The 25362-nt window shown below is 41.6% G+C and overlaps 1 protein-coding gene across 1 annotated transcript in view; it reads right to left on the bottom strand.

The window, feature by feature from the left end:
* LOC124805498 (protein O-mannosyl-transferase TMTC2-like) overlaps positions 1–25362 on the bottom strand; it is a 941575-nt gene that overhangs the window by 535172 nt on the left and 381041 nt on the right. The window contains exon 8 of the mRNA XM_047266062.1: positions 18876–19015. Coding sequence (XP_047122018.1) covers positions 18876–19015 — 140 coding nt within the window. The remainder of the gene's footprint in view (positions 1–18875; positions 19016–25362) is intronic.

The raw sequence follows: 25362 nt of genomic DNA, 5'->3' as shown, positions 1-25362 counted from the left end.
GTGAGCTTCACAATGAAAACTGACAATAACACTCCTGAAATGAACTTGCGGTGCCCAGAGTCCTGACCCGAACCCAATGGAACACTTTTAGGACGGCATATTGATAATTTTTAATCATGGACCGTCTGACAGCAACTGAATAAAACACAATTTTAGTGTCATACGCGTTTCGCCTTTATTTTCTGCAAGGCATCATCAGTGGCCTGGAATATGTACATATGTTTGCTATTTAATTTACATTTTTGTCACTGTACCTATATGTTATAAACAGTTCTGGTGGTTGGTATTTCCTATGTAGTAGTAATGCTTTGAACTGTACTTACAGGTTGCGTGGACAATTTCTTACATATTACGTTCCTGTTGCATTTTTGGTGTTCTTCTTCTTATGAATGCCAATTTGCGGTTTTTTCCCCACATTCCACAGCACTATGAACTGAACGCTTGTTTCAATGCAATGTTTTGTTTTCTGTTGCCGGCTGTCAAATGTTTTTGCCAAAGATCGAATGTTATTGCCAAACTTTCGAGTGTAATTATTGAAGTATCTGTGATCTGTTCGTCTATGCATTTGTGTGTGCGTTTGTGTATGTGTGTGTGTGTGTGTGTGTGTGTGTGTGTGTGTGTGTCTGGGTGTGTGTGTTTGGGTGTGATAATTTGTGTGTGTTTTGATGTGGTATATATATAATTTTTTTTCAGACAGTCAGTAAGTAAAAATTATCAATATACTGTAGTATTACACGCAACTGAGGAAGACAGGGCTACAAAACTCTTAGGACGAGTTAGAAAGTCGACTTCTGTCCAGACTCCATTGTCCTACATCACTGTCTCCTCTGGATTCGGCTCTTGAGACAGAATGCGCCGTCATTAGTCCACGCATTGGAAGACACCTCATCTAAAGTGACCCCAGCACAGTTCAAAGCACAAAAAGACGAAGGGTGGACGTTCCCGTACTGGTCTCTGTTGGTCTATTAAGGCCCGGGGACATTAGCTGGTACGAACTTTTCAATTCAATAAACTTTACCAACAGCCGTACACTTTAAGGTATTTTATTTTATTTTGAAAGCAACCGGTTTCGGCAATTCATTTTGCCTTCTGGCCCCATACGCTTTGTTGCTGTCATGTTTTCGTATGAATCAGTTGCACATTGATTAGGATTCACGATATTCAGTTTTATGGCGCTATACCATAAGTTTGTTGACTCGAAAAAAGCATATGGGTACTGAAGATGGCAAAATGAATTGCCGAAACAGGTTGCTTTAAAAATAAAATAGAATATCTTAAAGTGTTGGTAAAGCTTATTGAATTGAAAAATCCTTGTACCTGTGTCCACTAATAAGCGTCCGGATAATTTTCACCGGTGCAAGTATTCAAATATTCTTCAAGTGTCGGGAGGCAACTATATAATCATTTTGTCTACCTTACAAAAGTATTTAAAGCGCTTCTTATAGTTCATTTTAAATTACTTGATAGCTGACACTTCACGGACTGGAGCTGGTTTCCTGCAGTGAGAGCGCTCAACGTCACGCCCGAACCGTTGCCCGTTGCCAAACTGCCACAACAAACACTCAGCTGACTTCCTTTGTTTGGCTAGTGCTGCGTATCAAAGGTGCGTATTCCGTTACCATGGTTGTGCGTGTGTTTTTCGTGTGATTTATCACGTCCGACGAAATCAGAAATAAAAGGGGCAGACCCAGGATCCGGGATGAAAACACATCAGAGAAGAAATCCGGGCAAGGAATTGCGTTTTAAAGGACAATCGCGACAACTCGTGAGCAATGTGCGGGAATACTTTGTGGCCGGCCAGAGTGGCCGAGCGGCTCTAGGCGCTACAGCCTGGAACGCGCGACCGCTACGGTCGCAGGTTGGAATCCTGCCTCGGGCATGGATGTGTGTGATGTCCTTAGGTTAGTTAGGTTTAAGTAGTTCTAAGTTCTAGGGGACTGATGACCTCAGAATTTAAGTCCCATAGTGCTCAGAGCCATTTGAACCATTTGAATACTTTGAGAAGGAGACGGAAAATGGGGGCCCTCTCTTACCGGTTTCCAAAGTAATCGCACGAACAGCAGCCCCGGTTAAGGTTAGTGAAACGACCGTACTTCGTATTAGCAAAGAGAAATTACGAGAATGAAAGAAACGAAGCATGCCCTTCTTGTCTTCATACGCCGAGCAAGAAAAGAAGTTTGCAGACAAATCTGAATGCTTTGGCACAAGACGCGACTAGGCGTCCTAAATACAAATTATTATCATAAAAGAGATTGGCCTGCGTTAGATAAGCTTCTCACAACACTGCGTGAGGACGTACTTCTTTGACGGCAGGAGATCGCCGTTGCGTTTGATTCTACAGGGTGTCGGCTTTAAATATGGCAATATTTCAGGTCATAAAATGCTGATCGCACAAGAAGACAGACATATGGCGATGCAGATTTTTACGTGAATGAAATATATTAATTTCGAGGACATTGTTTCGATCGATGAAACATGGGTCAATGTAGATTGTACTGTTACGAAAGGTAAGAGTGACGACAAAGTAGAAGATATGGCACTCTCCACTGCAAAAGGCGGTAGAATTATTCTTTTGCATGCTGGTACGTACCACGGCTTTATTCACGGCTGTTAATTGCTTTTCAGATCCAGGGAAACACCAAAGTACCACGAAGAAATAAATCATTACACAAATTTAAAAAGACCATGATAAGTTGTTACCAAGTTTAGAAAATCCATCAGTAATTATTGTCGACAATGCTCCATACCATTCAGCTTCAAAGGGTAAGACTCCAACCCTGTTATCTCGAAAGGAAGTCATTATTTAATGGTTACAACAACACAGAGTTACTGCGGATGATTCATTGAAAAAAGTAGAATTATTAGAACTCGTGTCACTTCACAAGCCACAGTTTCCAACCTACATCGACGAGATAGCTTATAAATATGGACATAGTCATAACACTACCACCTTATCACTGCCGCTTTAACGCTGTTGAACTTATTTGGACGTAATGGAAAGGAAATGTTTCTCGCGAAATTAAAAATTTTCTGTGAGCGAAGTTGAGAAACTCACTATTCAAGGCCTGGGAAATGTCACCGAAATGGACGGGAGGGCTGTTATGACGCATACGAAGCGAGTAATTGGCGAAGCGTGGAATAGTGGTGGTAGTGGTGGTGGTGATGGTGATGGTCGTAAGTTCCTATGGGACCAAACTGCTGAGGTCATCCGTCTCTAGGCCCACACACTACTTAATCTAACTTACACTAACTTATTCCAACGACGATACACACACCCATGCCCGAGGGAGGACTCGAACCTCCGACGGGGGGAGCCGTGCGAACCGTGACAAGGCGCCCAAGACCGCGCGGCTATCCCGCTCGGCGAAGCGTGGAATAATGAGTGTCTCCTCGAAGATAGCGTTACGTAACTTATTACTTCCAGCTGCTCATCCACTTCGGAAAGTTCCAACGACACTGACATGAGTGGTATTAACCCTCTTTTGGACAGTGCATCTGCTTCGAGCTAGCAATCGGTGGAGGTCTGTACACAAAATAGTTTCCTTACTTTTAAACAGTGTACATTGTTTCTATGTGACGTGCCTGTGTGGCCTATAACCAGTAACATGTCAGCTTCTGAAACCAGTGTGAGCATAGGTCCACGTAACCAATGAAAGCGAGAAATTACAGTTTGCTTTTGGCACTGATTTCTCTCTTGAGTTTGCTGCAAAGGTTAGCGTGATGAATAGTTCTGCCACAAGTTTTTGATCGCCATCTCCTCGTATATACTGCATATCATGAGCTTGTGGTTACGTTAGCAGTTCAGTCAATTAAAACAGAGCATCTCAGTTTCCCATCATGCCTCAAAACGGTCACTGCCAGCACTGCTTCGCTTTACAGGTAAGAAAGGAGACCTCATACGTTCAATAATATTATCAATCCCCCATTATGCTGACCACCCGAGATGGTGTATTGACATACTGTCAATACCAGAAATACTGACGAGCAGCATTGATGGCCCCAAAGATATTCTCAATGCGTACTGAGCGGGCGGTGTCTATCATTGACGGTTTAATATTATTCGTCCTTCAGATGCTGGCAGAGCTTCACGAACCAGGAACACAGCGCTAATGTGGAATCTTCATCTTATCGGTTCCTCTTTGAGCATAACATCTCTCAGTCTCGGTTTTGGCAGTAGTCTTTTAAACAGAAAATCGTGTGCATTCTCTACGGCGCTGTTTTCTTCTATAGTTCGGAAACATGTTAGGCCTCGCCATGTACTGTATATGCAATGACTACGAAATACATATCGGCGTCGTCGCATTATTTACGTTAATTACCTGAATATATCATTCCAGTACGGATATAATTACTTCACAGGTTTCATCTACATCTACATCAACTCGCAAGCCACCCTTACTGTGTGTGGCGAAGGGTACTTCTGGTACCACTATTGATCCACCCATCCCTGTCCCACTGGCGAATGGCGTGTGGGAAGAATAATTATCGATAAGCCTCTGAATTGCCTCAAATTTCTCGAATCTGTCTGTCACAGTCATTTCGCGAGATGTGCGTGGTAGGACGAAATATGTTGTCCGATTCTTCCTGAGAAGCAGTCTCTCGAAATGTCAATAGTAAACCTCTCCTTGATGCACAGCGCGTCTCCCGTATCATCTGCGCTGCAGTTTGTTGAGCGTATCTGTAACGCTATAACACGGCCAACGCGACCTCGCCATGGAACGCGCCGCTCTTCGTTGGCTTTCCCCAATCTCTTCTGTCAGTTTTACCTAGTAAGGATCCCAAATGGATGAACAGTGATCGAGAATCTGTCGAACAAGCGCCTGTAAGCTTCTTCCTTGCTTCAGATTCTTCCTGTGAATCTCAGTCTGGCATTAGTTTTTCCTATTATATTTTTTATATGGTGATTCCACTTAAGGCCGCTCTGGGTAATTCCTCCCAGATACTTTACCGTAGATGCTGTTTCCAGAAATTTGTTATCAGTAGTATAGTTGTACAGTCGTGGATTTCTTTTCTTGCGTACGCGCAATATGTTCCGTTTATTTACGTTCAGGGTCAACTGCCAGAGCCTGCATTATTCATCAACTCTCTGCAGGTCATTCAGAAAATCGATGCTGTCTTCTGGCATTGCTACTTTCTTACAGATAACTGCATCATCTGCGGGCAGTCTTAAAGAGCTTCCGACTTTTCTACTAGGTCATGTTTCAATATCTTTTTTGCGATTGTGTTTGACGATATTACGGCTCTAAATTTCAGGCATTCGACTGACGTGCCTGTTGTCAGAAATATCAGCTACGCGTAATCTCGTCGACTGCGATTGCCTCTGCCATTGACGAATGTTGTTTTCCTATTTTACGTAGTATCAACATTAATAATTTGTCGTACCATGAACGACTCATACGGTTTGACATCATTTGTTTTCGCAAACATTCTCGGACGTATTGCCCCACTTTCGTTGTTTTCTGTTGTTTACCAGCTTGAAAGGTGGCTACACTGTGCCACTGCGCCAGAGAGTGCGCCAAAGAGTACTATTAAGCCGCCTCCACAGTGCTTGTTATGAGATTGTAGAAGTCAGTGGTTGTTGAGAGTTCGTGGCAGTCAGTGCTAGTAGAGAGCACAGTGTGTGTTTAGAGATCGTAGCAGAGTGCTCGTTATGAGATCGTAGAGGACAGTATGTGTTAAGAGCTCGTGGTTGTCGTGAAGTTGGAGTAAGATGTTGTAGTAAAGAGTGTTGTTCCATGTTTTATGCAGTTATTTGATGGGAGAGATAGCAGATGTTATTGTGTGTATTTCGTCAATATATATGAAGGTAAAACTTACAATGTCTTTTTATTATTCGTGTATCTGAAATAATGTGTCACTACAGGTTCAGTCAACAAAGCATCTGGCTTGTGTTCTAGGATTAGAGTGTAATTGTGATTTTTTGCGTATTTATAGTTTTTCTGAATTTCTTTTGTCACGTCAGTATAATAGGTATCAAAATTCTTGTCTTGTTGGAAAAGAACCGTGCCAGATGTGGACGTTGAGTCACACTCCCACATACAGAACAGTTACTCTTGTGCTCATTGGTTTCGTAGATTTTTATAGTTGCTGGGGTCTTAATTAATTAACTGTGTTTACGAAAATTTTCTTACATTGTTCCTTGCAGTCAGATAGCGTAATAATACTAGTCAGGGCCAACCGTTTACGAGACTTACGTAATCGGACATACAGTTACTAAAAATTAAAAGTATTTTCAAAATAATTTAATTAAGCCCCCATGCACGTGGCGACCCTGCCAGGATCGTCCCTTGGATTCTTCTGATTGTGAAAATTGTAGACTGTAGTATTGTTGTAGTAATTTGTAGTTAGTAATTGTAGTCTATTTTGCATGTGTAGATTTGGTAATTGTCATTCTTCTAATGGTATTTTTTTCTCAGAATTTAATTTTTATTGCCTTGAACACGCGTTTGACAAATTAGTGCAATTATTTCAATTGTTCGTTTGATCGTGTTTGAGGGAGACATTGCATGTAAATGGTATTGTTGGAGATAAGGAGGCATTGTGTGTAATTTTCGTACAGTGACGAATTTTTTTTGTATATTTTGTAAATGATTACGCGATCAATGAAGAAGGCAAAAATGATGGATAGTGAGAATAACGAAATTGTTAACATGGCGAACTCGCCAACAGAGGAAAACAGTGTCATGAATAATGGTGTTGAAAACAATTTAATAAGCAGGGAAAATAGTCCGGAACCAGTTCAAAATTTTTCACAATCGAAAAACTTTCCGAATACGAGATTAACGACGGAAGATATGGAGCAGTTAATGAGTGCAATATTAAATTTGGGATCACGGATGGAAGCAATGATAACACGGGTATTCTCAGAAATAGGAACAAGTAAAACCGAAATGGAAACAATGGAAACACAGTTAGGCTCACGAACAGGGACGTGTTTCAACATGAAAGATGAATCAAACAAAGAAATTAGAGAAGAAGTGCAACCAATTTTGAATGCTCACAATAATAGTTTAATTTCAACAGAAATCAGACAAGAGGAACAGGACAGAGAACAGGAAGAAAAAGATCGCGTGATAGTACAAAAATTTTCAGAATTAAATTTACAACGTGCACACGATAAGGAAGAAATAATTGAAAGAATCGAGGAATCCGTACCAAATGACAGAATAAATAACTTAACGCAACAGTGTGAACAGTTAACTACTAAATGTGACAATACCGAATCCCGAGTCGCGACACTTACAGAAGACGTAAATAAACAGAAAGAACAATTAGATGACTTATCGGAAAGAGTTGAGGAGATTTCAGACAAATTGACAAATCTTAGTTTACATGGGGACAGAGATTCGGATGATACAGCTCCATTACCATTTGCAGAAACCGAAGAGTATCAGAACATAAATAAGCATGTTGAGAATCAGGGAAAATTTAATGAACGCGTGAAAAGGGAATTTGAGGCTTTAAAAAAGCAAGTCAAACAGATTGAGGGCGAAATCGTAGGAAAAGACGGCAAAGGAAATTTAGAATCACAGATAGCAGAGGGGTTTGAAGAAAATAATTTGTTTCATTTACGGGATGCAACAAGAGAGCGCCAGGCGCGCGAACTTTACAATAATCGACATTCGGACTGGGACAGACGCGGTAGGTCTTTGTCGCCACGAGGCGAAAACTTTGACTATAAACATTTTTTGACTGTTCGGAAATTTAAGATCTTTCGTAATTCTAAGAATGACATACATGCATGCGCATGGTTAGATCAATTTACGTACGCACTTCCGCCAAATTTACCATTAAGTCACAAACTTGAAATTATGTGCAGCTATTAAAGTCCTCAGGGGATTCACTACTCTAAGTGAATATGTGCCGTAGCGAGCATAGGGCCCCGAGCTGTAGTGGTGCTATTTCTCTTTTAGTTTTCTGCACCGCTGCCTACTCTTTTACTATTCTTTGCATCTGTCAAAACAACTCTTCGACTATCAATCTATCTAGACAGTAGATAAACAATAACCGAATATGACTAATTGTACCTAAAAGTGACTTTGGAAATTACCATGTGGAGTTACTGTACCTTCAGCAGCACTCATTCATAGTTTAAACGAAATGTTACCTGTTTATCTTCGTGACAATATTACTTCTTATGTTGACGACATTCTTATTGCTAAACGTTCTTGGAGTGAGCACAACAAAATTTTGGATTCATTATTACGTATTTTTGCACGAGTTGGCATGACAGTGAACTTGGAAAAATCTGAATTTGGTCGTTCTCAGGTGAAATTTCTTGGTCACATTATTTCTACAGAAGGTATTCTTCCTGATCCAGAAAAATTAGACGCTATTCGTAACTATGCTGTTCCTACCACAAAACGTGAGGTTCGTAGTTTCCAAAATTTTTGTGGAGCTATATACTTTTGAAAAATTTTTGTAGAATGACATACTTGTGAGAAACTAACAGCTAGATGTAAACACGCAGAGAGTACAAGGATACCGCGCTGTGTTTTGGCGGCGGCATATACTCAAAGCAACAGTCAAGTCTGCGCGCCGCACAAGGCAGTCGTTGACCGCAAACAATTGCTTCCTACGTCACGCGCCTACAGCTGATCGAGCGCTCAGTGCGAATGCACTGACAGCCGTAAACAAATACACAGTCTAATTTCTCCGACTAAATTCTGTATAAAGCTATAAGGACTTGTTGAATTGTGTTATTAACATTCAGTATTTTGCAGGATACGGTGTATAAAGTATTTAAGACCTTCAGGTAAATTCTGTGCGTGTCCGACGTTAAGACGACTTGCTATCGAGAAATTTTCAGGAAGAATGTAATTTCGAAGAAGAAACTAATAAACTAAAAAAGGTAACTGTTAATTGAGTTCATTTTTCAGGTAACAAATTTCCACTTAGGTACGTACTTTAGACGTAATTTGCTGCTCGCGATTACGTGATTCATACTTTGTGCTAATTTCATGTTCTATGAATTTACGTGTGAAGCGACGCGCTTGCGTACGTTAACTGAATTTGACAATGATTATTAATGAACTGGGTTGTAACTTGTATATATTATGCATCGCTTGGCTGCACTGCTTTTTCACTGATGTCATATTTTTCTATTATGTGCCTGCTGTGCTTATTTATTTAAATTATAATTGTCACTTGATTTATTGTGCTGATGTGTTTAGGTATGTAAGTTATACTTTGTGATTTATCTGCTTGCGCCTCCATGTTTACTTATTAAGATGACATATGAACATTTATTTGCTTTTGCTGATATGATACTAATGACTTGTTTATTACGTAAGATATATGTTTGCTGCTTTTTGCATGGATTACATATTTACACATTTCTGTTTTGTTGTCATAACTACTCTTTAATTTGGTGTATAGCAATGCTGATGTACAGTGTATAAACATAGAGTTTAGGTCACACTATTGGATTAATTATAGATTGTTCGCTTGGCAGAGCCTCGTTGTAAGAATTATGCTGCATACACTTGTTGACATTCTGTTCTCTACTGGTATATTTACTCGCTATTGCAAGTTTTGCTTACGCTCAGTGCCTTATATTTTTAAGATAAGAAATTAACTGCTATAATTCGACGAACGACATTAGTACAAGAAAGTCATAGAAGTCACATGAACTGAGGTTTTATGAAAGCTGTATACATTTATGCTAATAGGAAGGAAGCTAACGACATGACATACCAATACTAGGTTTAGACCATTAATAGTTATTACACTGCATTTTTCGTGAGCAATTGAAATAGGAAGTGACACTTGACACAAAAAATACTCCACATGTTTGCTTCTGCTATGATTCTTGAAGTGGTGTACACACTGTGAAATATTATGATCATTCACACTCCGTAATCGTACTTAATTACTGAGAGTTATTCGAACTAAGTCTGTTAGAGGTCAGGTATGCATTTCTTTTATTTAATGATGGACAAGGAACCAAAATGTATCTTATAATTTATAATGAGTAAAAAATTTGGGTCAGATGGATTACACAGAGGTTGTGTGTGGACACTGTGTCTTCGGATTGTATGGGATACTGAATTGAAGTTGCATTATGTATCGACGTATTGAAGAAGTATTAGTGACGTATTGAGATTATGTGATAATGAGTAGAAAATTTGGGTCAGATGGATTACACAGAGGTTGTGTGTTGACACTGTGTCTTCGGATTGTATGGGATGCTGAATTGAAGTTGCATTAGGATTTTATCTGTACTTGTTCGAGGAGACTGACTAGAGGAAAGAGTTGTGTTGGAAGTGAGATGATATTGGCAATAAGGTTCACATTTATCGACGTATTATTGAGGTATAGAGATTATATGAAGTTGATGAGAGGTAAGGTAAATGATATTGATGATAAGACGTATTGAAGAGGTATTATTGAGGTATTATTGAGATTAAGTTGATGATTATTGGAGTTTTGGTGTATAAGAGGTAAAGTAAGTGAGGAGCATATTTTTTTTGTTGGTCTTATGGAACAAGGAGGATGAAGATAGCAGACTAGAACACTAAAATAGAAGGAAGATAATCTATACACACACTTTGTTAAATCACTAAGCAGTATATACTTTTTTTTGGAGAGAGGAAGTAATTGCATATCTTGGCTCACTGACAGTTGTTCAGCAACAGTACATTTTGATCTGGCTTGGCAAACATTGGTCTTGACATGATGACTATGACGTTGACCTAACTATTATTGACTGTTATACATTGCTGCCAGTACTACTTGATACACATGATGAACATCAGATTTAGACAGAATTTCATTTACACAATTAACACTATTCAGTTACACAGTAGTACTTAATGTGGATGAGAGATGAGTGAGTGTGTTCTGTGTGTTTTCCTTTCCTAATCCTACCCACCTATCTCCTAAACATTATTTTATTGTTTGTAGTGGCTTGCACTGACACCCATGAATATTATAGGTTTACTGGTATTTGTGTATTGTAATAGTTAATAGGACAATTATCTGACATCATTTGTGTGTTTGTTATGATTTGTATGTTACTGTAAAAGCATTTGTATGTGCATTCAAACTATTGTTCATGCCTGAACTGTCTGATTAGTGAAGATAAATATTCTGAACTGTTACCTGCACTTTTCAACATGATGTGTGACATTTGGTCGTGTTTAATTTCTGCTGATGAACTGTGTGATCAGTGATTGTAAAAAAAAAAAAATTATGGACTGTTACCTGTACCTTTTCTACATGATTGGAGCCACTAGGACATGTTTAATTTCTGCTCATAAACTCTGATAAACAGTGTGATCAGTGCTTGTGAGTTTTATGGAACTGCTTCTGCTGAGAGATGAGACTTGTTGGTGTCTGCACCTACTCAATATTGCTGGGTGCCACTGATGGACTGCTTTTACTGAAAAGATGTCCCCTGTTGCTGTGTGCACCTGATCAACATTGCTGATGCCACTAATGGACTGCTTCTACTGAAATGATGTCACTTGTTGGTGTCTGCACCTGCTCTCAACGTTGCTGGGCGCAACTGATGAACTGTTTTTACTGAAATGAAGTCACTTGTTGCTGTCTGCACCTACTCAACATTGCTGGGTGCCTCTGATGGACTGCTTCTACTGAACTAATGTGACTTGTTGCTGTGTGTACCTCTTGAACGTTACTGGGTGCCACAGATGGAACTGTTTTTACTGAAATGAAGTCACTTGTTGCTGTCTGCACCTACTCAACATTGCTGGGTGCAACTAATGGACTGCTTTTACTGAAATGATGTCACTTGTTGCTGTCTGCACCTGCTCAACATTGCTGGGTGCAACTGATGGACTACTCCTACTGAAATGATGTCACTTGTTGGTGTCTGCACCTGCTCTCAACATTGCTGGGTGCAACTGATGAACTGTTTTTACTGAAATGAAGTCACTTGTTGCTGTCTGCACCTACTCAACATTGCTGGGTACCTCTGATGGATTGCCTCTACTGAACTAATGTGACTTGTGCTGGGTGTACCTGCTAAACCTTACTGAGTGCAACTGATGGACTGCTTCTACTGAAATGATGGTCACTTGTTGGTGTCTGCACCTGCTCAACATTGCTGGGTGCCTCTGATGGACTGCTTCTACTGAAATAATGTCACTTGTTGCTGTCTGCACCTGCTCAACATTGCTGGGTGCAACTGATGGACTGCTTCTACTGAAATGATGTCACTTGTTGGTGTCTGCACCTGCTTAACATTGCTGGGTGCCACTGATGAACTGTTTCTACTGAATTAATGTGACTTGTTGCTGGGTGTACCTGCTAAACTTTACTGGGTGCAACTGATGGACTGCTTCTACCGAAAAGATGTTACTGTTGGTGTTCTTTTTTTGTATAAACTAATCATCGAAGGCATTTTATGTGAACATTTGCATAAACTGATTTTTTGTATATTGTAAACTATTATGTAAAGTCACATGTATGAAAAGAAGTTGTATTGCTTACTGTATTTCATACATTAGGTTAGTGAAAGGTCAGTGCAAAGCCAAAATTTTTAACTAATTATGTGATGTTTAGGTATTAATATTATCTTTTATTTTTGTCTGTATTTTTGTGGACGAATTTGATGGTATTTTCACCACCAATGCTGGCAAAAATACCATCAAATTCTGGCCTGTGGAGGAGGGGCATATGAAAGGTGGCTACACTGTGCCACTGCGCCAGAGAGTGCGCCAAAGAGTACTATTAAGCCGCCTCCACAGTGCTTGTTATGAGATTGTAGAAGTCAGTGGTTGTTGAGAGTTCGTGGCAGTCAGTGCTAGTAGAGAGCACAGTGTGTGTTTAGAGATCGTAGCAGAGTGCTCGTTATGAGATCGTAGAGGACAGTATGTGTTAAGAGCTCGTGGTTGTCGTGAAGTTGGAGTAAGATGTTGTAGTAAAGAGTGTTGTTCCATGTTTTATGCAGTTATTTGATGGGAGAGATAGCAGATGTTATTGTGTGCATTTCGTCAATATATATGAAGGTAAAACTTACAATGTCTTTTTATTATTCGTGTATCTGAAATAATGTGTCACTACAGGTTCAGTCAACAAAGCATCTGGCTTGTGTTCTAGGATTAGAGTGTAATTGTGATTTTTTGCGTATTTATAGTTTTTCTGAATTTCTTTTGTCACGTCAGTATAATTGGTATCAAAATTCTTGTCTTGTTGGAAAAGAACCGTGCCAGATGTGGACGTTGAGTCACACTCCCACATACAGAACAGTTACTCTTGTGCTCATTGGTTTCGTAGATTTTTATAGTTGCTGGGGTCTTAATTAATTAACTGTGTTTACGAAAATTTTCTTACATTGTTCCTTGCAGTCAGATAGCGTAATAATACTAGTCAGGGCCAACCGTTTACGAGACTTACGTAATCGGACATACAGTTACTAAAAATTAAAAGTATTTTCAAAATAATTTAATTAAGCCCCCATGCAAGCTATAGCTAAAATAATTGCGGCAGGCGCTTTCTTTTCAGTGTTCGACAACTTAACCTCGTAAAATGATAAAAATAGAAGTAACAAGATGCTGCCAACGCAGCAACAGAGCATTTATTGGTTGGGTGGTTGGTTGGTTTGGGGGACGGGACCAAATAGCAAGGTTATCGGTCCCATCGGATTATGCAGGGATAGAGAAGGAAATCGGCCGTGCCCTTTCAGAGGAACCATCCCTGCATTTGCCTGAAGCGATTTAGGGAAATCACGGAAAACCTAAATCAGGATGGCCGGACGCGGGTTTGAACCGCCGTCCTCCCGAATGCGAGTCCAGTATGCTGACCACTGCCCAATCTCGCTCTGTGAGCATTTATTCAGATTATGGCAACATAGTCTGCCGAAACCGGTAATGTGATGCTCTGCTAAAGAGATCGTGGCAATCAGAAGTTTGTTACTTCAATTTTTATATCAGTATAGACCGCCGCCAGAATGGAATAATATCAACCATATATAACCTTGTAAAATCACATTGCCCACTGACAGTGTAACGAGACCGCCGTGTGTCGTTTGTAACAGAACTGCATCCGATGTGGCAACACTGTCGTTGCAGATACAGAAGTCACTATCAAGTAATTTTAAAGGGACTATAGAAGCTTCTAAACATGCAGCAAACGGAACAGTTTTTGTGATGGCATGTATAGACAGACAACTGGCAGTAGTTTTTCAGGAAATAGAGGAAAACTGGTACATCGTTACAGGTTTCTCTACTAGCTTGGTGAGATGTTGAAACATACTCAATGTACAGAAGTGATTCAGCCCAAATGTTCACCTCACATACTTTCTGAACCTGCAGACAACCTGGTAGGTCGGGAACCACAACTATGAGTAGTCATCTTGGGTATTAATAACCGCTTTAGCTGTATTTAGTGCTTTATTATTGGACCACTACGTGTTTCATGGCACAAAAAGCTACAGCTTCAGGCCAACATATGACTAAAACAATAGAGCGGACAACGAATGTTGGGTAAAAAGGTTCCGAGCATTTCCTCTCTAACGTTTTAGTCATATGTTCACCTGAAGACGTGGCTTTTAGTGTTAGTGCGGTTATTGAAACCTAAGATTTCCTGAACTGTTTAAAATTTCATAATTTTGTTTTTGCGCAGTTGAATTTTAAGAAAGTCCTCAGAAAACAATGTATATTCTTTTGGCATAATTACACTAATTAAAGAGGTACCTCACTATTTCAGATATAATGTTGTTCAGTACACTGTTCACAGTCACGAACAAAAGTATCTGCGCAATTACCTGTTACACTTTGCATGATCGCAAGAGATCTTCAGAAGCAGATGTGGATTTTGACCATAATTTATTGGTTATGAGCTGCAATTTTGTGAAGAAATTTCAAAAAGGGGAAAAATAAGAAGATTGGACTGGGGTAAGTTATTAATTATTTCTGAGGGAGTGTTAGGCAACAGTGGACTGAAACAGGGAAAAGGAATACAATAGAAGACGAGTGGGTAGCTTCCTGATATGAACTAGTGAAAGCCACATTGGATCAAATACGTAAGAAGTCGTGGACTATTAGAAATCTTCGGATAATATAGGAAACACTGAAGTCAACTGATGAAAGAAGAAGACATAAAACTGTAGCAAATGGAACAGGCGAAAGGAAATACAGCCATGTAAAAAATGAGTTTGACAGAAAATGCAATGGAATGGCTGCAGGACAAATGAGAGGCTGTAGAACGATGCACTATTAGGGAAAGGGCAGATGTTCTCTACAGGAAAAAAAGAGACGTTTGGAGAAAAGACAGGCAACTGCATAAATATCAGGAGCTCAGATGGCACTCCAGTACTAAGAAAATAAGCTTAAATTTGGAAGGAATGTAAAAGTCTTACACAAAGAAAACAGATTTGAAGGCAATATTACAGATTGGAAATGAAATGGGCGTATGGCATCGTTGGCCAGGAGGCCCCATCTGGGGAAGTTCGGCCGCCACGTGCAAGTCTTATTCCAGCCGACGCCAGATTGAGTGACATGCGCGCCGCTGGTGAGGATGCAATGATGATGAGGACAACATAAACCCAGTCCCTGAGGGGAGAAAATCTCCAACCAGGCCGAGAATCGAACCCGGGCCCGCTTGTATGGGAGGCGAGCACGTTACCACCCTGCTAAGCAGGTGGACAATATTACAGAAAGGGAAGAACAAGTAATTGAAAATGTGATAGGAAATATGATAGTTCGATACAGCCAGAGAAAGGCTTAAGTGGAAACAAGGCCCTGGACTACTCGACAATACCTTAGATGCTTGAGAGACCTATCCATAACAAACCTATTTCAACTGGTGCGCAAGATGTAAAGAGACCATCGAAATACCACCCCCGCCCCACAGACTTCAAGAGGAATGTAATAATTGACTACCACGTGTCCCGAGAAGTAGCCCCTCCAGTGTAAAAGGAAGCGGTGAGAATTGTGTTGCCAATGGAGAAGCGGAAACAGTGGAACAGTTCGACCAGGACGGCTCAGTGACTTTGAACGTGGACTAGTCACTGAACGTCACTTCGGCAACAAATCCGTCAGGTTCCTTTCAACCGTTCTAAAATTGCCCAAGTCGACTGTTGATGTGCGACTGTGACGTGGAAAGCCGCAGGAACAGCCACGTTAAACCAAGACGAGCCAAAAAAATGGTTCAAATGGCTCTGAGCACTATGGGACTTAACATCTGAGGTCATCAGTCCCCTAGAACTTACAACTACTTAAACCTAACTAACCTAACGACATCACACACACCCATGCCCGAGGCAGGATTCGAACCTGCGACCGTAGCCGTCGCGCGGTTCCAGACTGAAGCGCCTAGAGCCGCTCGGCCTCACCGGCTCGCTAAAGACGAGCCAGAACTCACATAATGATGCAGAGGGACCGTCGAGCATTGCGGAGTATGGTTGTAAAAAGTCGCATGCATTTAGAGGAAGAAATCATTCGTGAGTCGCAAAGAATTGCCGGCAAGCTAGATGACACAGTGGCAGTGAGTAGGGAGATCGAAAGGATTGGGTACAATGGTCAAGCAGCTCCCCATGAGGTTCACATTTCTGTAGTGCCAAACGACACTTGAAGCCTGAACCCAACAGAACATCTTTGGGATGAGGGAGATCGTCGACTTCGTTTCAGACCCCGGCGTCCAACATCACTACCTTCTCCGGTTTCCGTTGTTGGGGAAGATCTGTCTGCCAATCTTCCACCTCAGTGAAAGTGTCGCTAGCAGTTTTCAAGCAGCCATAGAGGCTAAGGGTGGACATACCAAATATTAACGTCTACTGATAGGTGTCCGGTTACTTTTGATTAGGCAGTGTACATTGATCACCACTGAGCACTGCAAGCTTGAATGCCATCTAGCGGCGATGCGGTCCCGAAATGAGGTAAGGAACGTTTATAAGGGGCAGAGACTAATCGGAGCTCATTATAAGCTACGATAAGGATCGCAAATAAGGACATATGCCGGCCGCGGTGGTCTCGCGGTTAAGGCGCTCAGTCCGGAACCGCGCGACTGCTACGGTCGCAGGTTCGAATCCTGCCTCGGGCATGGATGTGTGTGATGTCCTTAGGTTAGTTAGGTTTAAGTAGTTCTAAGTTCTAGGGGACTGATGACCACAGATGTTAAGTCCCATAGTGCTCAGAGCCATTTGAACCATTTTTTTAAGGACATATCCTGATATAAAACACCTTAACAAATCGCAGATTGCTATTGTGTGGCGTCTGGGAACGATAATCTCGAAAGCAGCAAGGCTGGTCGACTTTTCGAATGCTACTGTTGTGAGCATCTATGGAAACTGGATGAAGAATGGTGAATCGTTGAGTAGGCGTTAAGGTGTTGGACGTGCAGACCTCCTCACAGAACGTCTAGACTGGAGTCTTGCCCTTTCTGTAAAGCAGGATAGGCAGCGATATGTGGCCGATATGACAACAGAGTACAGTGCTGGTAGTCTCACAAGTCTTTTGGAGCACGCTGTTCTGTACAGCGCTGAACATGGAGCTCTACATCAGACGGCCCCACAAGTTCCCATGTTGATTCAATGACGTAATTAAGATTACATTGCACACCAGAAGAATGTGATCAGACCGTGTATGAATGACGATCTCCTTACACCAAGTTGACGGTCGTGTCCGGATACGCTGGCATTAAAGCAAACAATTCATCGAAATATACACCGCAACTTGGACGCAAGCCAGTGAGGGTTACGTTGTTCTACGGAGGACATTCACATTTGAAGAGACCATCATAGCTGTGCTGTACGTGAATATTACTGAGGAGCAAATGCATCCCTTGATGATTGATGTCTTCTCCAACAGCAGTGGCATATTTCAGCAGGATAACTCCTTGGCACAAAGCCACGCACTGCAGTGATTTGAGGAGCATGTTAGTGAACTGACGTTGATGTCTTGTCCACCAATCTCGTCTAATATGAACCCAAAGGAAAAGATTTTTGGGCAACATGGTTGTGGAGATGAAGCAGCGATTAGTATGATTAATCAAGTATTCAAAAACTGTCGTAATAGTATTTATTATTTTTATACCGCCAGCCGGTTTCAACCCGACGTAGGGGTCATCTTCTGGGCGTTTACACCATTGGTCGACTGCTGGTGGTGTCAGTCCTGTCTACATAACAGGAAACTATCCAGACAGGAGTGACACCACCAGCAGTCGACCAATAGTGTAAACGCCCAGATGATGACCCCTACGTCGGGTTGAAACCGGTTGGCGGTATAATTATAATAATAATAATAAATGCGATTAAGACTGTTTTTGAATAATTGACAAAGGAAGAGATTTGGAACGCTACCGGGGGCCAGCTCCGCGTTCAGAAACCGCCGGCCCGTAATTCACTGGAATTGCGTATCCCATACATTGACATCTGGTGCTGAATACATCCAAAAAGCTAGCAAGGACATGTCATATCCATGACGCACAGAATCGCTGCTGTATTGCTTCCCAAAAGTGGGTCGACACGCTATGAAGCACGTGATCGTAAGGTTCTCGCTCATTAATGTATGTAAACTCGCAACATACAGATTTCATGTAATTCGTGTGGAATGATCGGCAGACATGTATATCTTGGCAGCTGAGGTACCAAATGTTGTAGTAAATATCTACAAACCTCCCAGAGACTGTAGGTGTTGCCCCCCCCCCCCCCTTTCCTTCACCAATTGCCGCCAGCGCTGAATAATATCTTGAAGTCGATCTGTAGCATATGTAAGGAATTTTAGCAGCCACTACGATGAACGAGGGGACAGCGGGAAGGAGGGATAAGTGGAAGAGGACTAAAATGGACCCGCTCTCAGGCTGGGTAAAAGTGAATTGAGGTGTTTACATGGGACGACACATTCCTAGTGAGACTACCAGCAAGTTGATGTGGAAACATTGCGGTCAGTGTGGGCTTCCTTTGCTCCTACCTTTGGGCGGGTTGACGTGCAGCCCGGAACGGTAGAGGCTCTCCTCGTCCATCCAGTCTTCGCAGCGGCGCAGCGTCCGTGCAGACATGAGTACCAGCAACACGCACGCGCAGCCCGTCACTGACCACCGCCACGCCCTCCTGCAACAGCAACACCACCTGCTGCGTGGGTATACACGAAACATCACTGTAAATTAAAATTCATCTCACTTTAAGCACGCCCTTGTATACACTACTGGCCATTAAAATTGCTACACCCAGAAGAAATGCAGATGATAAACGGGTTTTCATTGAACAAATATATTATACTAGAACTGACATGTGATTACATGTCCCAGAACAACCATCTCTGTCCGTAATAACGGCCTTGATACGCCTGGGCATTGAGTCAAACACAGCATGGATGGCGTGTACAGGTACAGCTGCCCATGAAGCTTCAACACGATACCACAGTTCATCAAGAGTAGTGACTGGCGTATTGTGACGAGCCAGTTGCTCGGCCACCATTGACCAGACGTTTTCAATTAGTAAGAGATCTGGAGAATGTGCTGGCCAGGGCAGCAGTGGAACATTTTCTGTATCCAGTTAGGTCCGTACAGGACCTGCAACATGCGGTCGTCTATTATCCTGCTGAAATGTAGGGTTTCGCAGGGATCGAATGAAGGGTACAGCCAAGGGTCGTAACACATCTGAAATGTAACGTCCATTGTTCAAAGTGCCGTCAATGCGAACAAAAGGTGACCGAGACGTGTAACCAATGGCACCCCGTACCATCACGCCAGGTGATACGCCATTATGGCAATGACGAATACACGATTCCAATGGGCGCTCACCGCGATGTCGCCAAATATGGATGCGACCATCATGATGCTGTAAACAGAACCTGGATTCATCCGAAACAATGACGTTTTGCCATTCGTGCAGCCAGGTTCGTCGTTGAGTACACCATCGCAGGCGCTCCTGTCTGTGATGCAGCGTCAAGGGTAACCGCTGACAGTCCGAGCTGCTGCAAACGTCGTCGAACTGTTCGTGCAGATGGTTGTTGTCTTGCAAACGTCCCCATCTGCCGACTCAGGGATCGAGACGTGGCTGCACCATCTGTTACAGCCATGCGGATAAGATACCTGTCATCTCGACTGCTAGTGATACGAGGCCGTTGGGATCCAGCACAGCGTTCCGTATTACCCTCCTGAACCCAGCGATTCCATATTCTGCTAACAGTCATTGAATCTCGACTAACACGAGCACCAATGTCGCGATACGATAAACCGCAATCGCGATAGGCAACAATCCGACCTTTATCAAAGTCGGAAACGTGATGGTACTCATTTCTCGTCCTTACACGAGGCATCGCAACAACGTTTCACCAGGCAGCGCCGGTCAACTGCTGTTTATGTATGAGAAATTGGTTGGAAACTTTCCTCATGTCAGCACGTTGTAGGTGTCGCCACCGGCGCCAACCTTGTGTGAATACTGTGAAAAGCTAATCGTTTGCATATCACAGCATCTTCTTCTTTTTGGTTAAATTTCGCGTCAGTAGCATATCATCTTCGTGGTGCAGCAATTTTAATGGCCAGTAGTGTACTTACGAGGCGCGTTCAATAAGTAATGCAACTTTTTTTTTTTCTACTCGGCCAGTTTCAGTTGAAAAAAAAAAATCCGAAAATTGTTGTCGGACATCGTGAAATGTACCCGTTTCAGCACCTATAGTTTCATGAAGTTCCAACAGGTGGCAGCGCTATACGTATTCTTCAAAATGGCGTCTGTAAGGACGTGTGTTTCAAGCAGAGAGCTGTCACTGAGTTTCTTTTGGCGAAAACCAGAGCATCGCATACATTCATAGGTGCTTGGAGAGTGTCTGCGGAAACCTGGCAGTGAACAAAAGCACGGTGAGACGTTGGACGAGGCGTCTCTCATCGTCGTAAAAAGATAACGCAAACCTGCCCGATGTCCCACGTGCTGACCAACCGCAGACAGCTGTGACTCCAGTAATGTTGGAACGTGCGGGCACTTTCATTCGAGGTGATCGACAGATCAGAATCAAACACCTTGCTGTTCAACTGGACCCTTCTGCTGGTAGTGCTGACACACCAGTTGGGGTACTCAAAGGTGTGTTCTTCCTCATCCACCCGACAGTTCGGATCTCGCGGCTCCCAGTTCGTCTGCTTGACCCAATGAAGGACACACTTCACGAAAAGCACTACGTGGATGACAGAAAAATTATTGACAGCAAGATATTGGCTCCGACGTCGTCCAGTAGAGTGTTACTCTGTGGTTAATATGGTGTACTCGAATCCTGAATAAAACCAACCTGCTTTCAAAAGAAAAGTTTACATTACTTAACGAACGCCCCTCATGTATTGCGTCGTGAAAATCCTTGCAAACCACCATTACGCACCGTAGACAGTAAAACATTGCACACTGTGCATCGGATACTATATTACAGGATTTGTTCCTATATTTGAAGTTACAACACTGGTTACCGTCTATCAGGCACTTCAGTAGAAGTCTGCGCTCTCAATCTCATCATATAATACAATTAGAATGAGAGATATCGCAGACATTTAGACAAAAAATAAAGATTACGATACTGTCTTTGTCATTTACACTTACATAATTTTATTATGTTCAGTTAACATTGTCGCGATCTGATAAAAGAAAGTTTGTGACGAACAGTTATTGTAATAATGTTTGTGACAATTGCATATCAAACGACAATATTTTGAATTTTGAGGAGCACCTTGTGGCTGATACTTGATTCACTTCGACAGTTACCACACCTTGTGTAAGAAAAACCAAAAGCCAACCAACCTACAAGAGAATACAAAATGACATAATCCGAACGAACCATTTAGCTTCAAAAGTTAAATATTTGTAAAAAGTCATTACTTCTGGGCAATTAATATCTCACTAAGAAGCCTGGAAAAGTGTGTAAACTCAATGCATTCTAGAATATGTCAAAAGTATCGTGTTGGGATAAGATACAGTATTAAATACGTAAATTGCCTGTCACATGGCAATTATAAACACACTTAATCATCACATACATTGATAGTAACAACATATTTAGATTTTTGCGACAGTGAATTAATAAATCCTAAAATGCGTTGTTCCGGAGAAAGAGGTAACATTAAACAACTGTAGTTTTGTTTTGACAGTTATCACAACTAGCGAGATCAAGTTCTCTGATCTGTTGAAAACAGGAAGCTAAATTATAATTTTAATTTATTGATAATTACAAAGAGGTTGAGATAATATATGATAATTACCAATGTATATTTAATATTTAACATAAATCTGAACTTTTTTTAGTTTTCTGCATTAAGTGGTTAAAATATAATAGTTGTATCGACATTTGATTAAGTACGCCTTGTTTGTCACTGAAGGCCAAATGGGAGAGACGCTATTGAGATGTGTTGGGACACAGATGTATTATATAAACTTTGGTTAAGGTGCTGGTTATTTTTAGACCTTATGTTGTAACTTTCATGGTCCTGAGAAGCAAGAAGTCATGAAGACTATTGAAAATGTCGTATTGTTATGCATGGTAATTACATTCATTACGTAAGTTATTGCAAAACTGAGACTACGAACCTGGAAATACTAACTACAGAGTGAAGGGGATCCGTAAGATCTACTGAAGAGTCTGCCTACACTATGCTTGTCCGTCCTCTTCTGGAGTATTGCTGGGTGGTATGCGATCCACTTCAGTTAGGATCGACCCGAAGGATAGCGAAAAAGTTCAGAAAACGGCAATTCGTTTTGTATTATGGCGAAAAAGGGAAGAGTGTTTCACGGATGTGATAAGCGAGACGGAGTGGCAGTCATTAAAACAAAGGCGTATTTCATTGCGGCAGGATCTTTTCACTAAATTTCGTCCACAAATTTGTCCCCCAAATGCCAAAAACGACCTACTAAGACATAAATGATCATCGTAATAAAATAAGAGAAATCAGAGCTTACACAGAAAGATTTAAGTACTCGTTTTTCCTGCGCACTGTTCGAGAGAAGATAGGTGGAAAAATAGCTTCAAGGTGGTTCAATGAACACTCTGACAGGCACTTGACTGTGAAGCGCATGGCACGTATGTAGATGTAGGTGTGTAGCTCACCTGACAAAATGTTTCTCGCGCCCTTAAAGAGCACATTGGTCTCCTGAGAGGACTGAAGATGGTGTAGTTCTGAGACCAGGCAATCATTACCCACTACAACTGACGTAAGCCAGGGCTATGGTGTGATGTGTATGTGCTACGGCGGGTATATTTGGTTGTAGGATATCACCCGTCTGCTTTGACCCATTATGTGGTTGCGATGTGCCACGATGTGTTGCATGATGTCATCGAACTTCGGTATGTTTGTTTTGGACGCGTTGTATGAAGAATTGCCATCCTTTAGTAGCTTAATTATGTGGTGGCGATGTCTTTGTGAGGTACGTTAGTGTGCAATTTAATGTGCTACATTTAATGTGATGTGAAGTCTACGAAGTTACGTGGTGGCACAATGGAATGTATTTGCAGAATGCTGTCATGTAAAACACAATATGTCGTAAAATTCAAACTTTACTCCTACGTGCCTGCGTAAACACCGAGTGTGTGGATCAATGTTTTTAATTAAATTGAAGTAGGAGGTATGTGTGATAGTGTTTATTAATATATCGAACACGCAACTCTATTATTAATAACCACTGATTCACCTACCTTATCCCATGATTTAACTAAAAAACACTGATTCACTTACGATGTTTTTCAAAAACTATTTTCTTATGGCTTGCGCCGTCTTGTACTATCCGACTGACCATCTGTCATGTTCACATCCAATTATTCACCATACATACAGTTACAAAATGCAACATGCAACAGAAAAAGCCGCTCACACCGTAAGTGAACTTTTACTGAATGGTTATGGTATGTAGGTGCACTGAAGGTTGGGATAGCAGCTTCTGTGATTGTGTGTGGGGGGCGGAGGAGTAATGGCACGTTATTGGTATTCTAGTCTACCGTATGACTATATAGTTGAGCTGGAAATTGGGATACCGGATTTTACAGTTATGGGGAGGGCTCACTGGCATCCTGGCCTAGGGTTGAGCTATAGTGGTGAACTGGAGATTGGAATACAGGCTTTTGTAGCTGTGCGGAGGGTTTATTGGTATTGTGGTCTACCATTGAGCTATGTAGGTGAACTGGACGATAGACTATGAGCTAAATAGTTTAAATGGAGACTGGAATACAGTGATCTTATGGTGTTTTTTGCATGGTTTTGTAGTTCGCTTTTTTCTTGTTTTTTTAGGTAGTTTCGATTGTTTTGGTCTTGTTAAAGTGTTGGGTTTTTATTTTTGAATTTTTATTTTGTTCTCACCCTAAACCCTTTTCCGCGGTTGTCCCCGTAATTTCATTGGGTTTAGTCAGTGTACTAGTTCGCGTGGTGTTTGTATTTTTGCGGGTGTTGTGATCGATGTTTCGGTCGCTTTGTTTGATAAGCTCGAGACAGCGGTTTTCACCATGGTGATGACGTCATTGGTCAAAGCAGACGGATGATATCTCAGTCTCCAGTAATCCATATTCGGCTGTGTGGGATCAGCACAGGAAGTTTGGATGACGTGGGGATAACACAACGTAGCAGGAAGGAGCTATCTGGTTTCGAGAAGTTCATGACCATACAGTGAATTAATTTGCGTGATTTGTTGGTATATCAACATGGCTCAGTGAGTTTACACGGATGGTATACCCACAAAGAAGACGTGCTTTACGACCTACTGAAAACATTTGGAGCGAGTTATAGAATTTCGCCGACTACTTGTAGAGATTCTCTATCCACTGATACGTGATTCCATCATTGCTTATTCGATGAGTAGATTAAACGATGGGGACGGCAGACTACATCGCTATCGTTCACCCTTTGTAATCCGAGCACTTTGTTGTTGGTTTTCCATTCTTTGTTCTTCTCTTGGGTGCCACATGTGCAATAAAAATCATGCGAGTTATCTGAAATATAAGTGTAAACTACGAAGTGTTTCATCGATGGAGAAAGTGAGGTCAGTCACGGAGTGCTCTATTGCACGCCAAATAGTTTCTCCAAGGTGGCTACGTAACTACATGCAAGACAATAAAAGACACCATATTTTTTCGAGGCAAAACTTGTAGAGTTAGAATCATATGAATACATTCTGGATAAAATATACATGTTCACTAAAGGTCACTGAGAAGCAAAGTCCAAACTGAAAAGCTGTATGTTCCTGATTCAAAGTCCAATGCAGACTAGGCGGCTTGCTGAGCATAGTTCCATCTGCAAATATTCATAAACTACAGTAGAAATCTGGAAGGCCATTCGAAGAATACTCGATAAACATTGACTGGTAATAAATGAGTGGACAACCGCTCATAGGACCCGGAGGTAACTGCCGATCCCTTCACTTCACTATAGTGACAACTAAGCTGTCTGTCATGCTGCCGACCGAGCGAGGTGGCGCAGTGGTTAGCACACTGGACACGC

This window comes from Schistocerca piceifrons, chromosome 7 (genome assembly GCF_021461385.2).
Source record: "Schistocerca piceifrons isolate TAMUIC-IGC-003096 chromosome 7, iqSchPice1.1, whole genome shotgun sequence".
Lineage (NCBI taxonomy): Eukaryota > Metazoa > Arthropoda > Insecta > Orthoptera > Acrididae > Schistocerca > Schistocerca piceifrons.
Note: the sequence above shows the minus strand (reverse complement) of the source record. Positions and strands in the feature narration are given on the sequence as shown.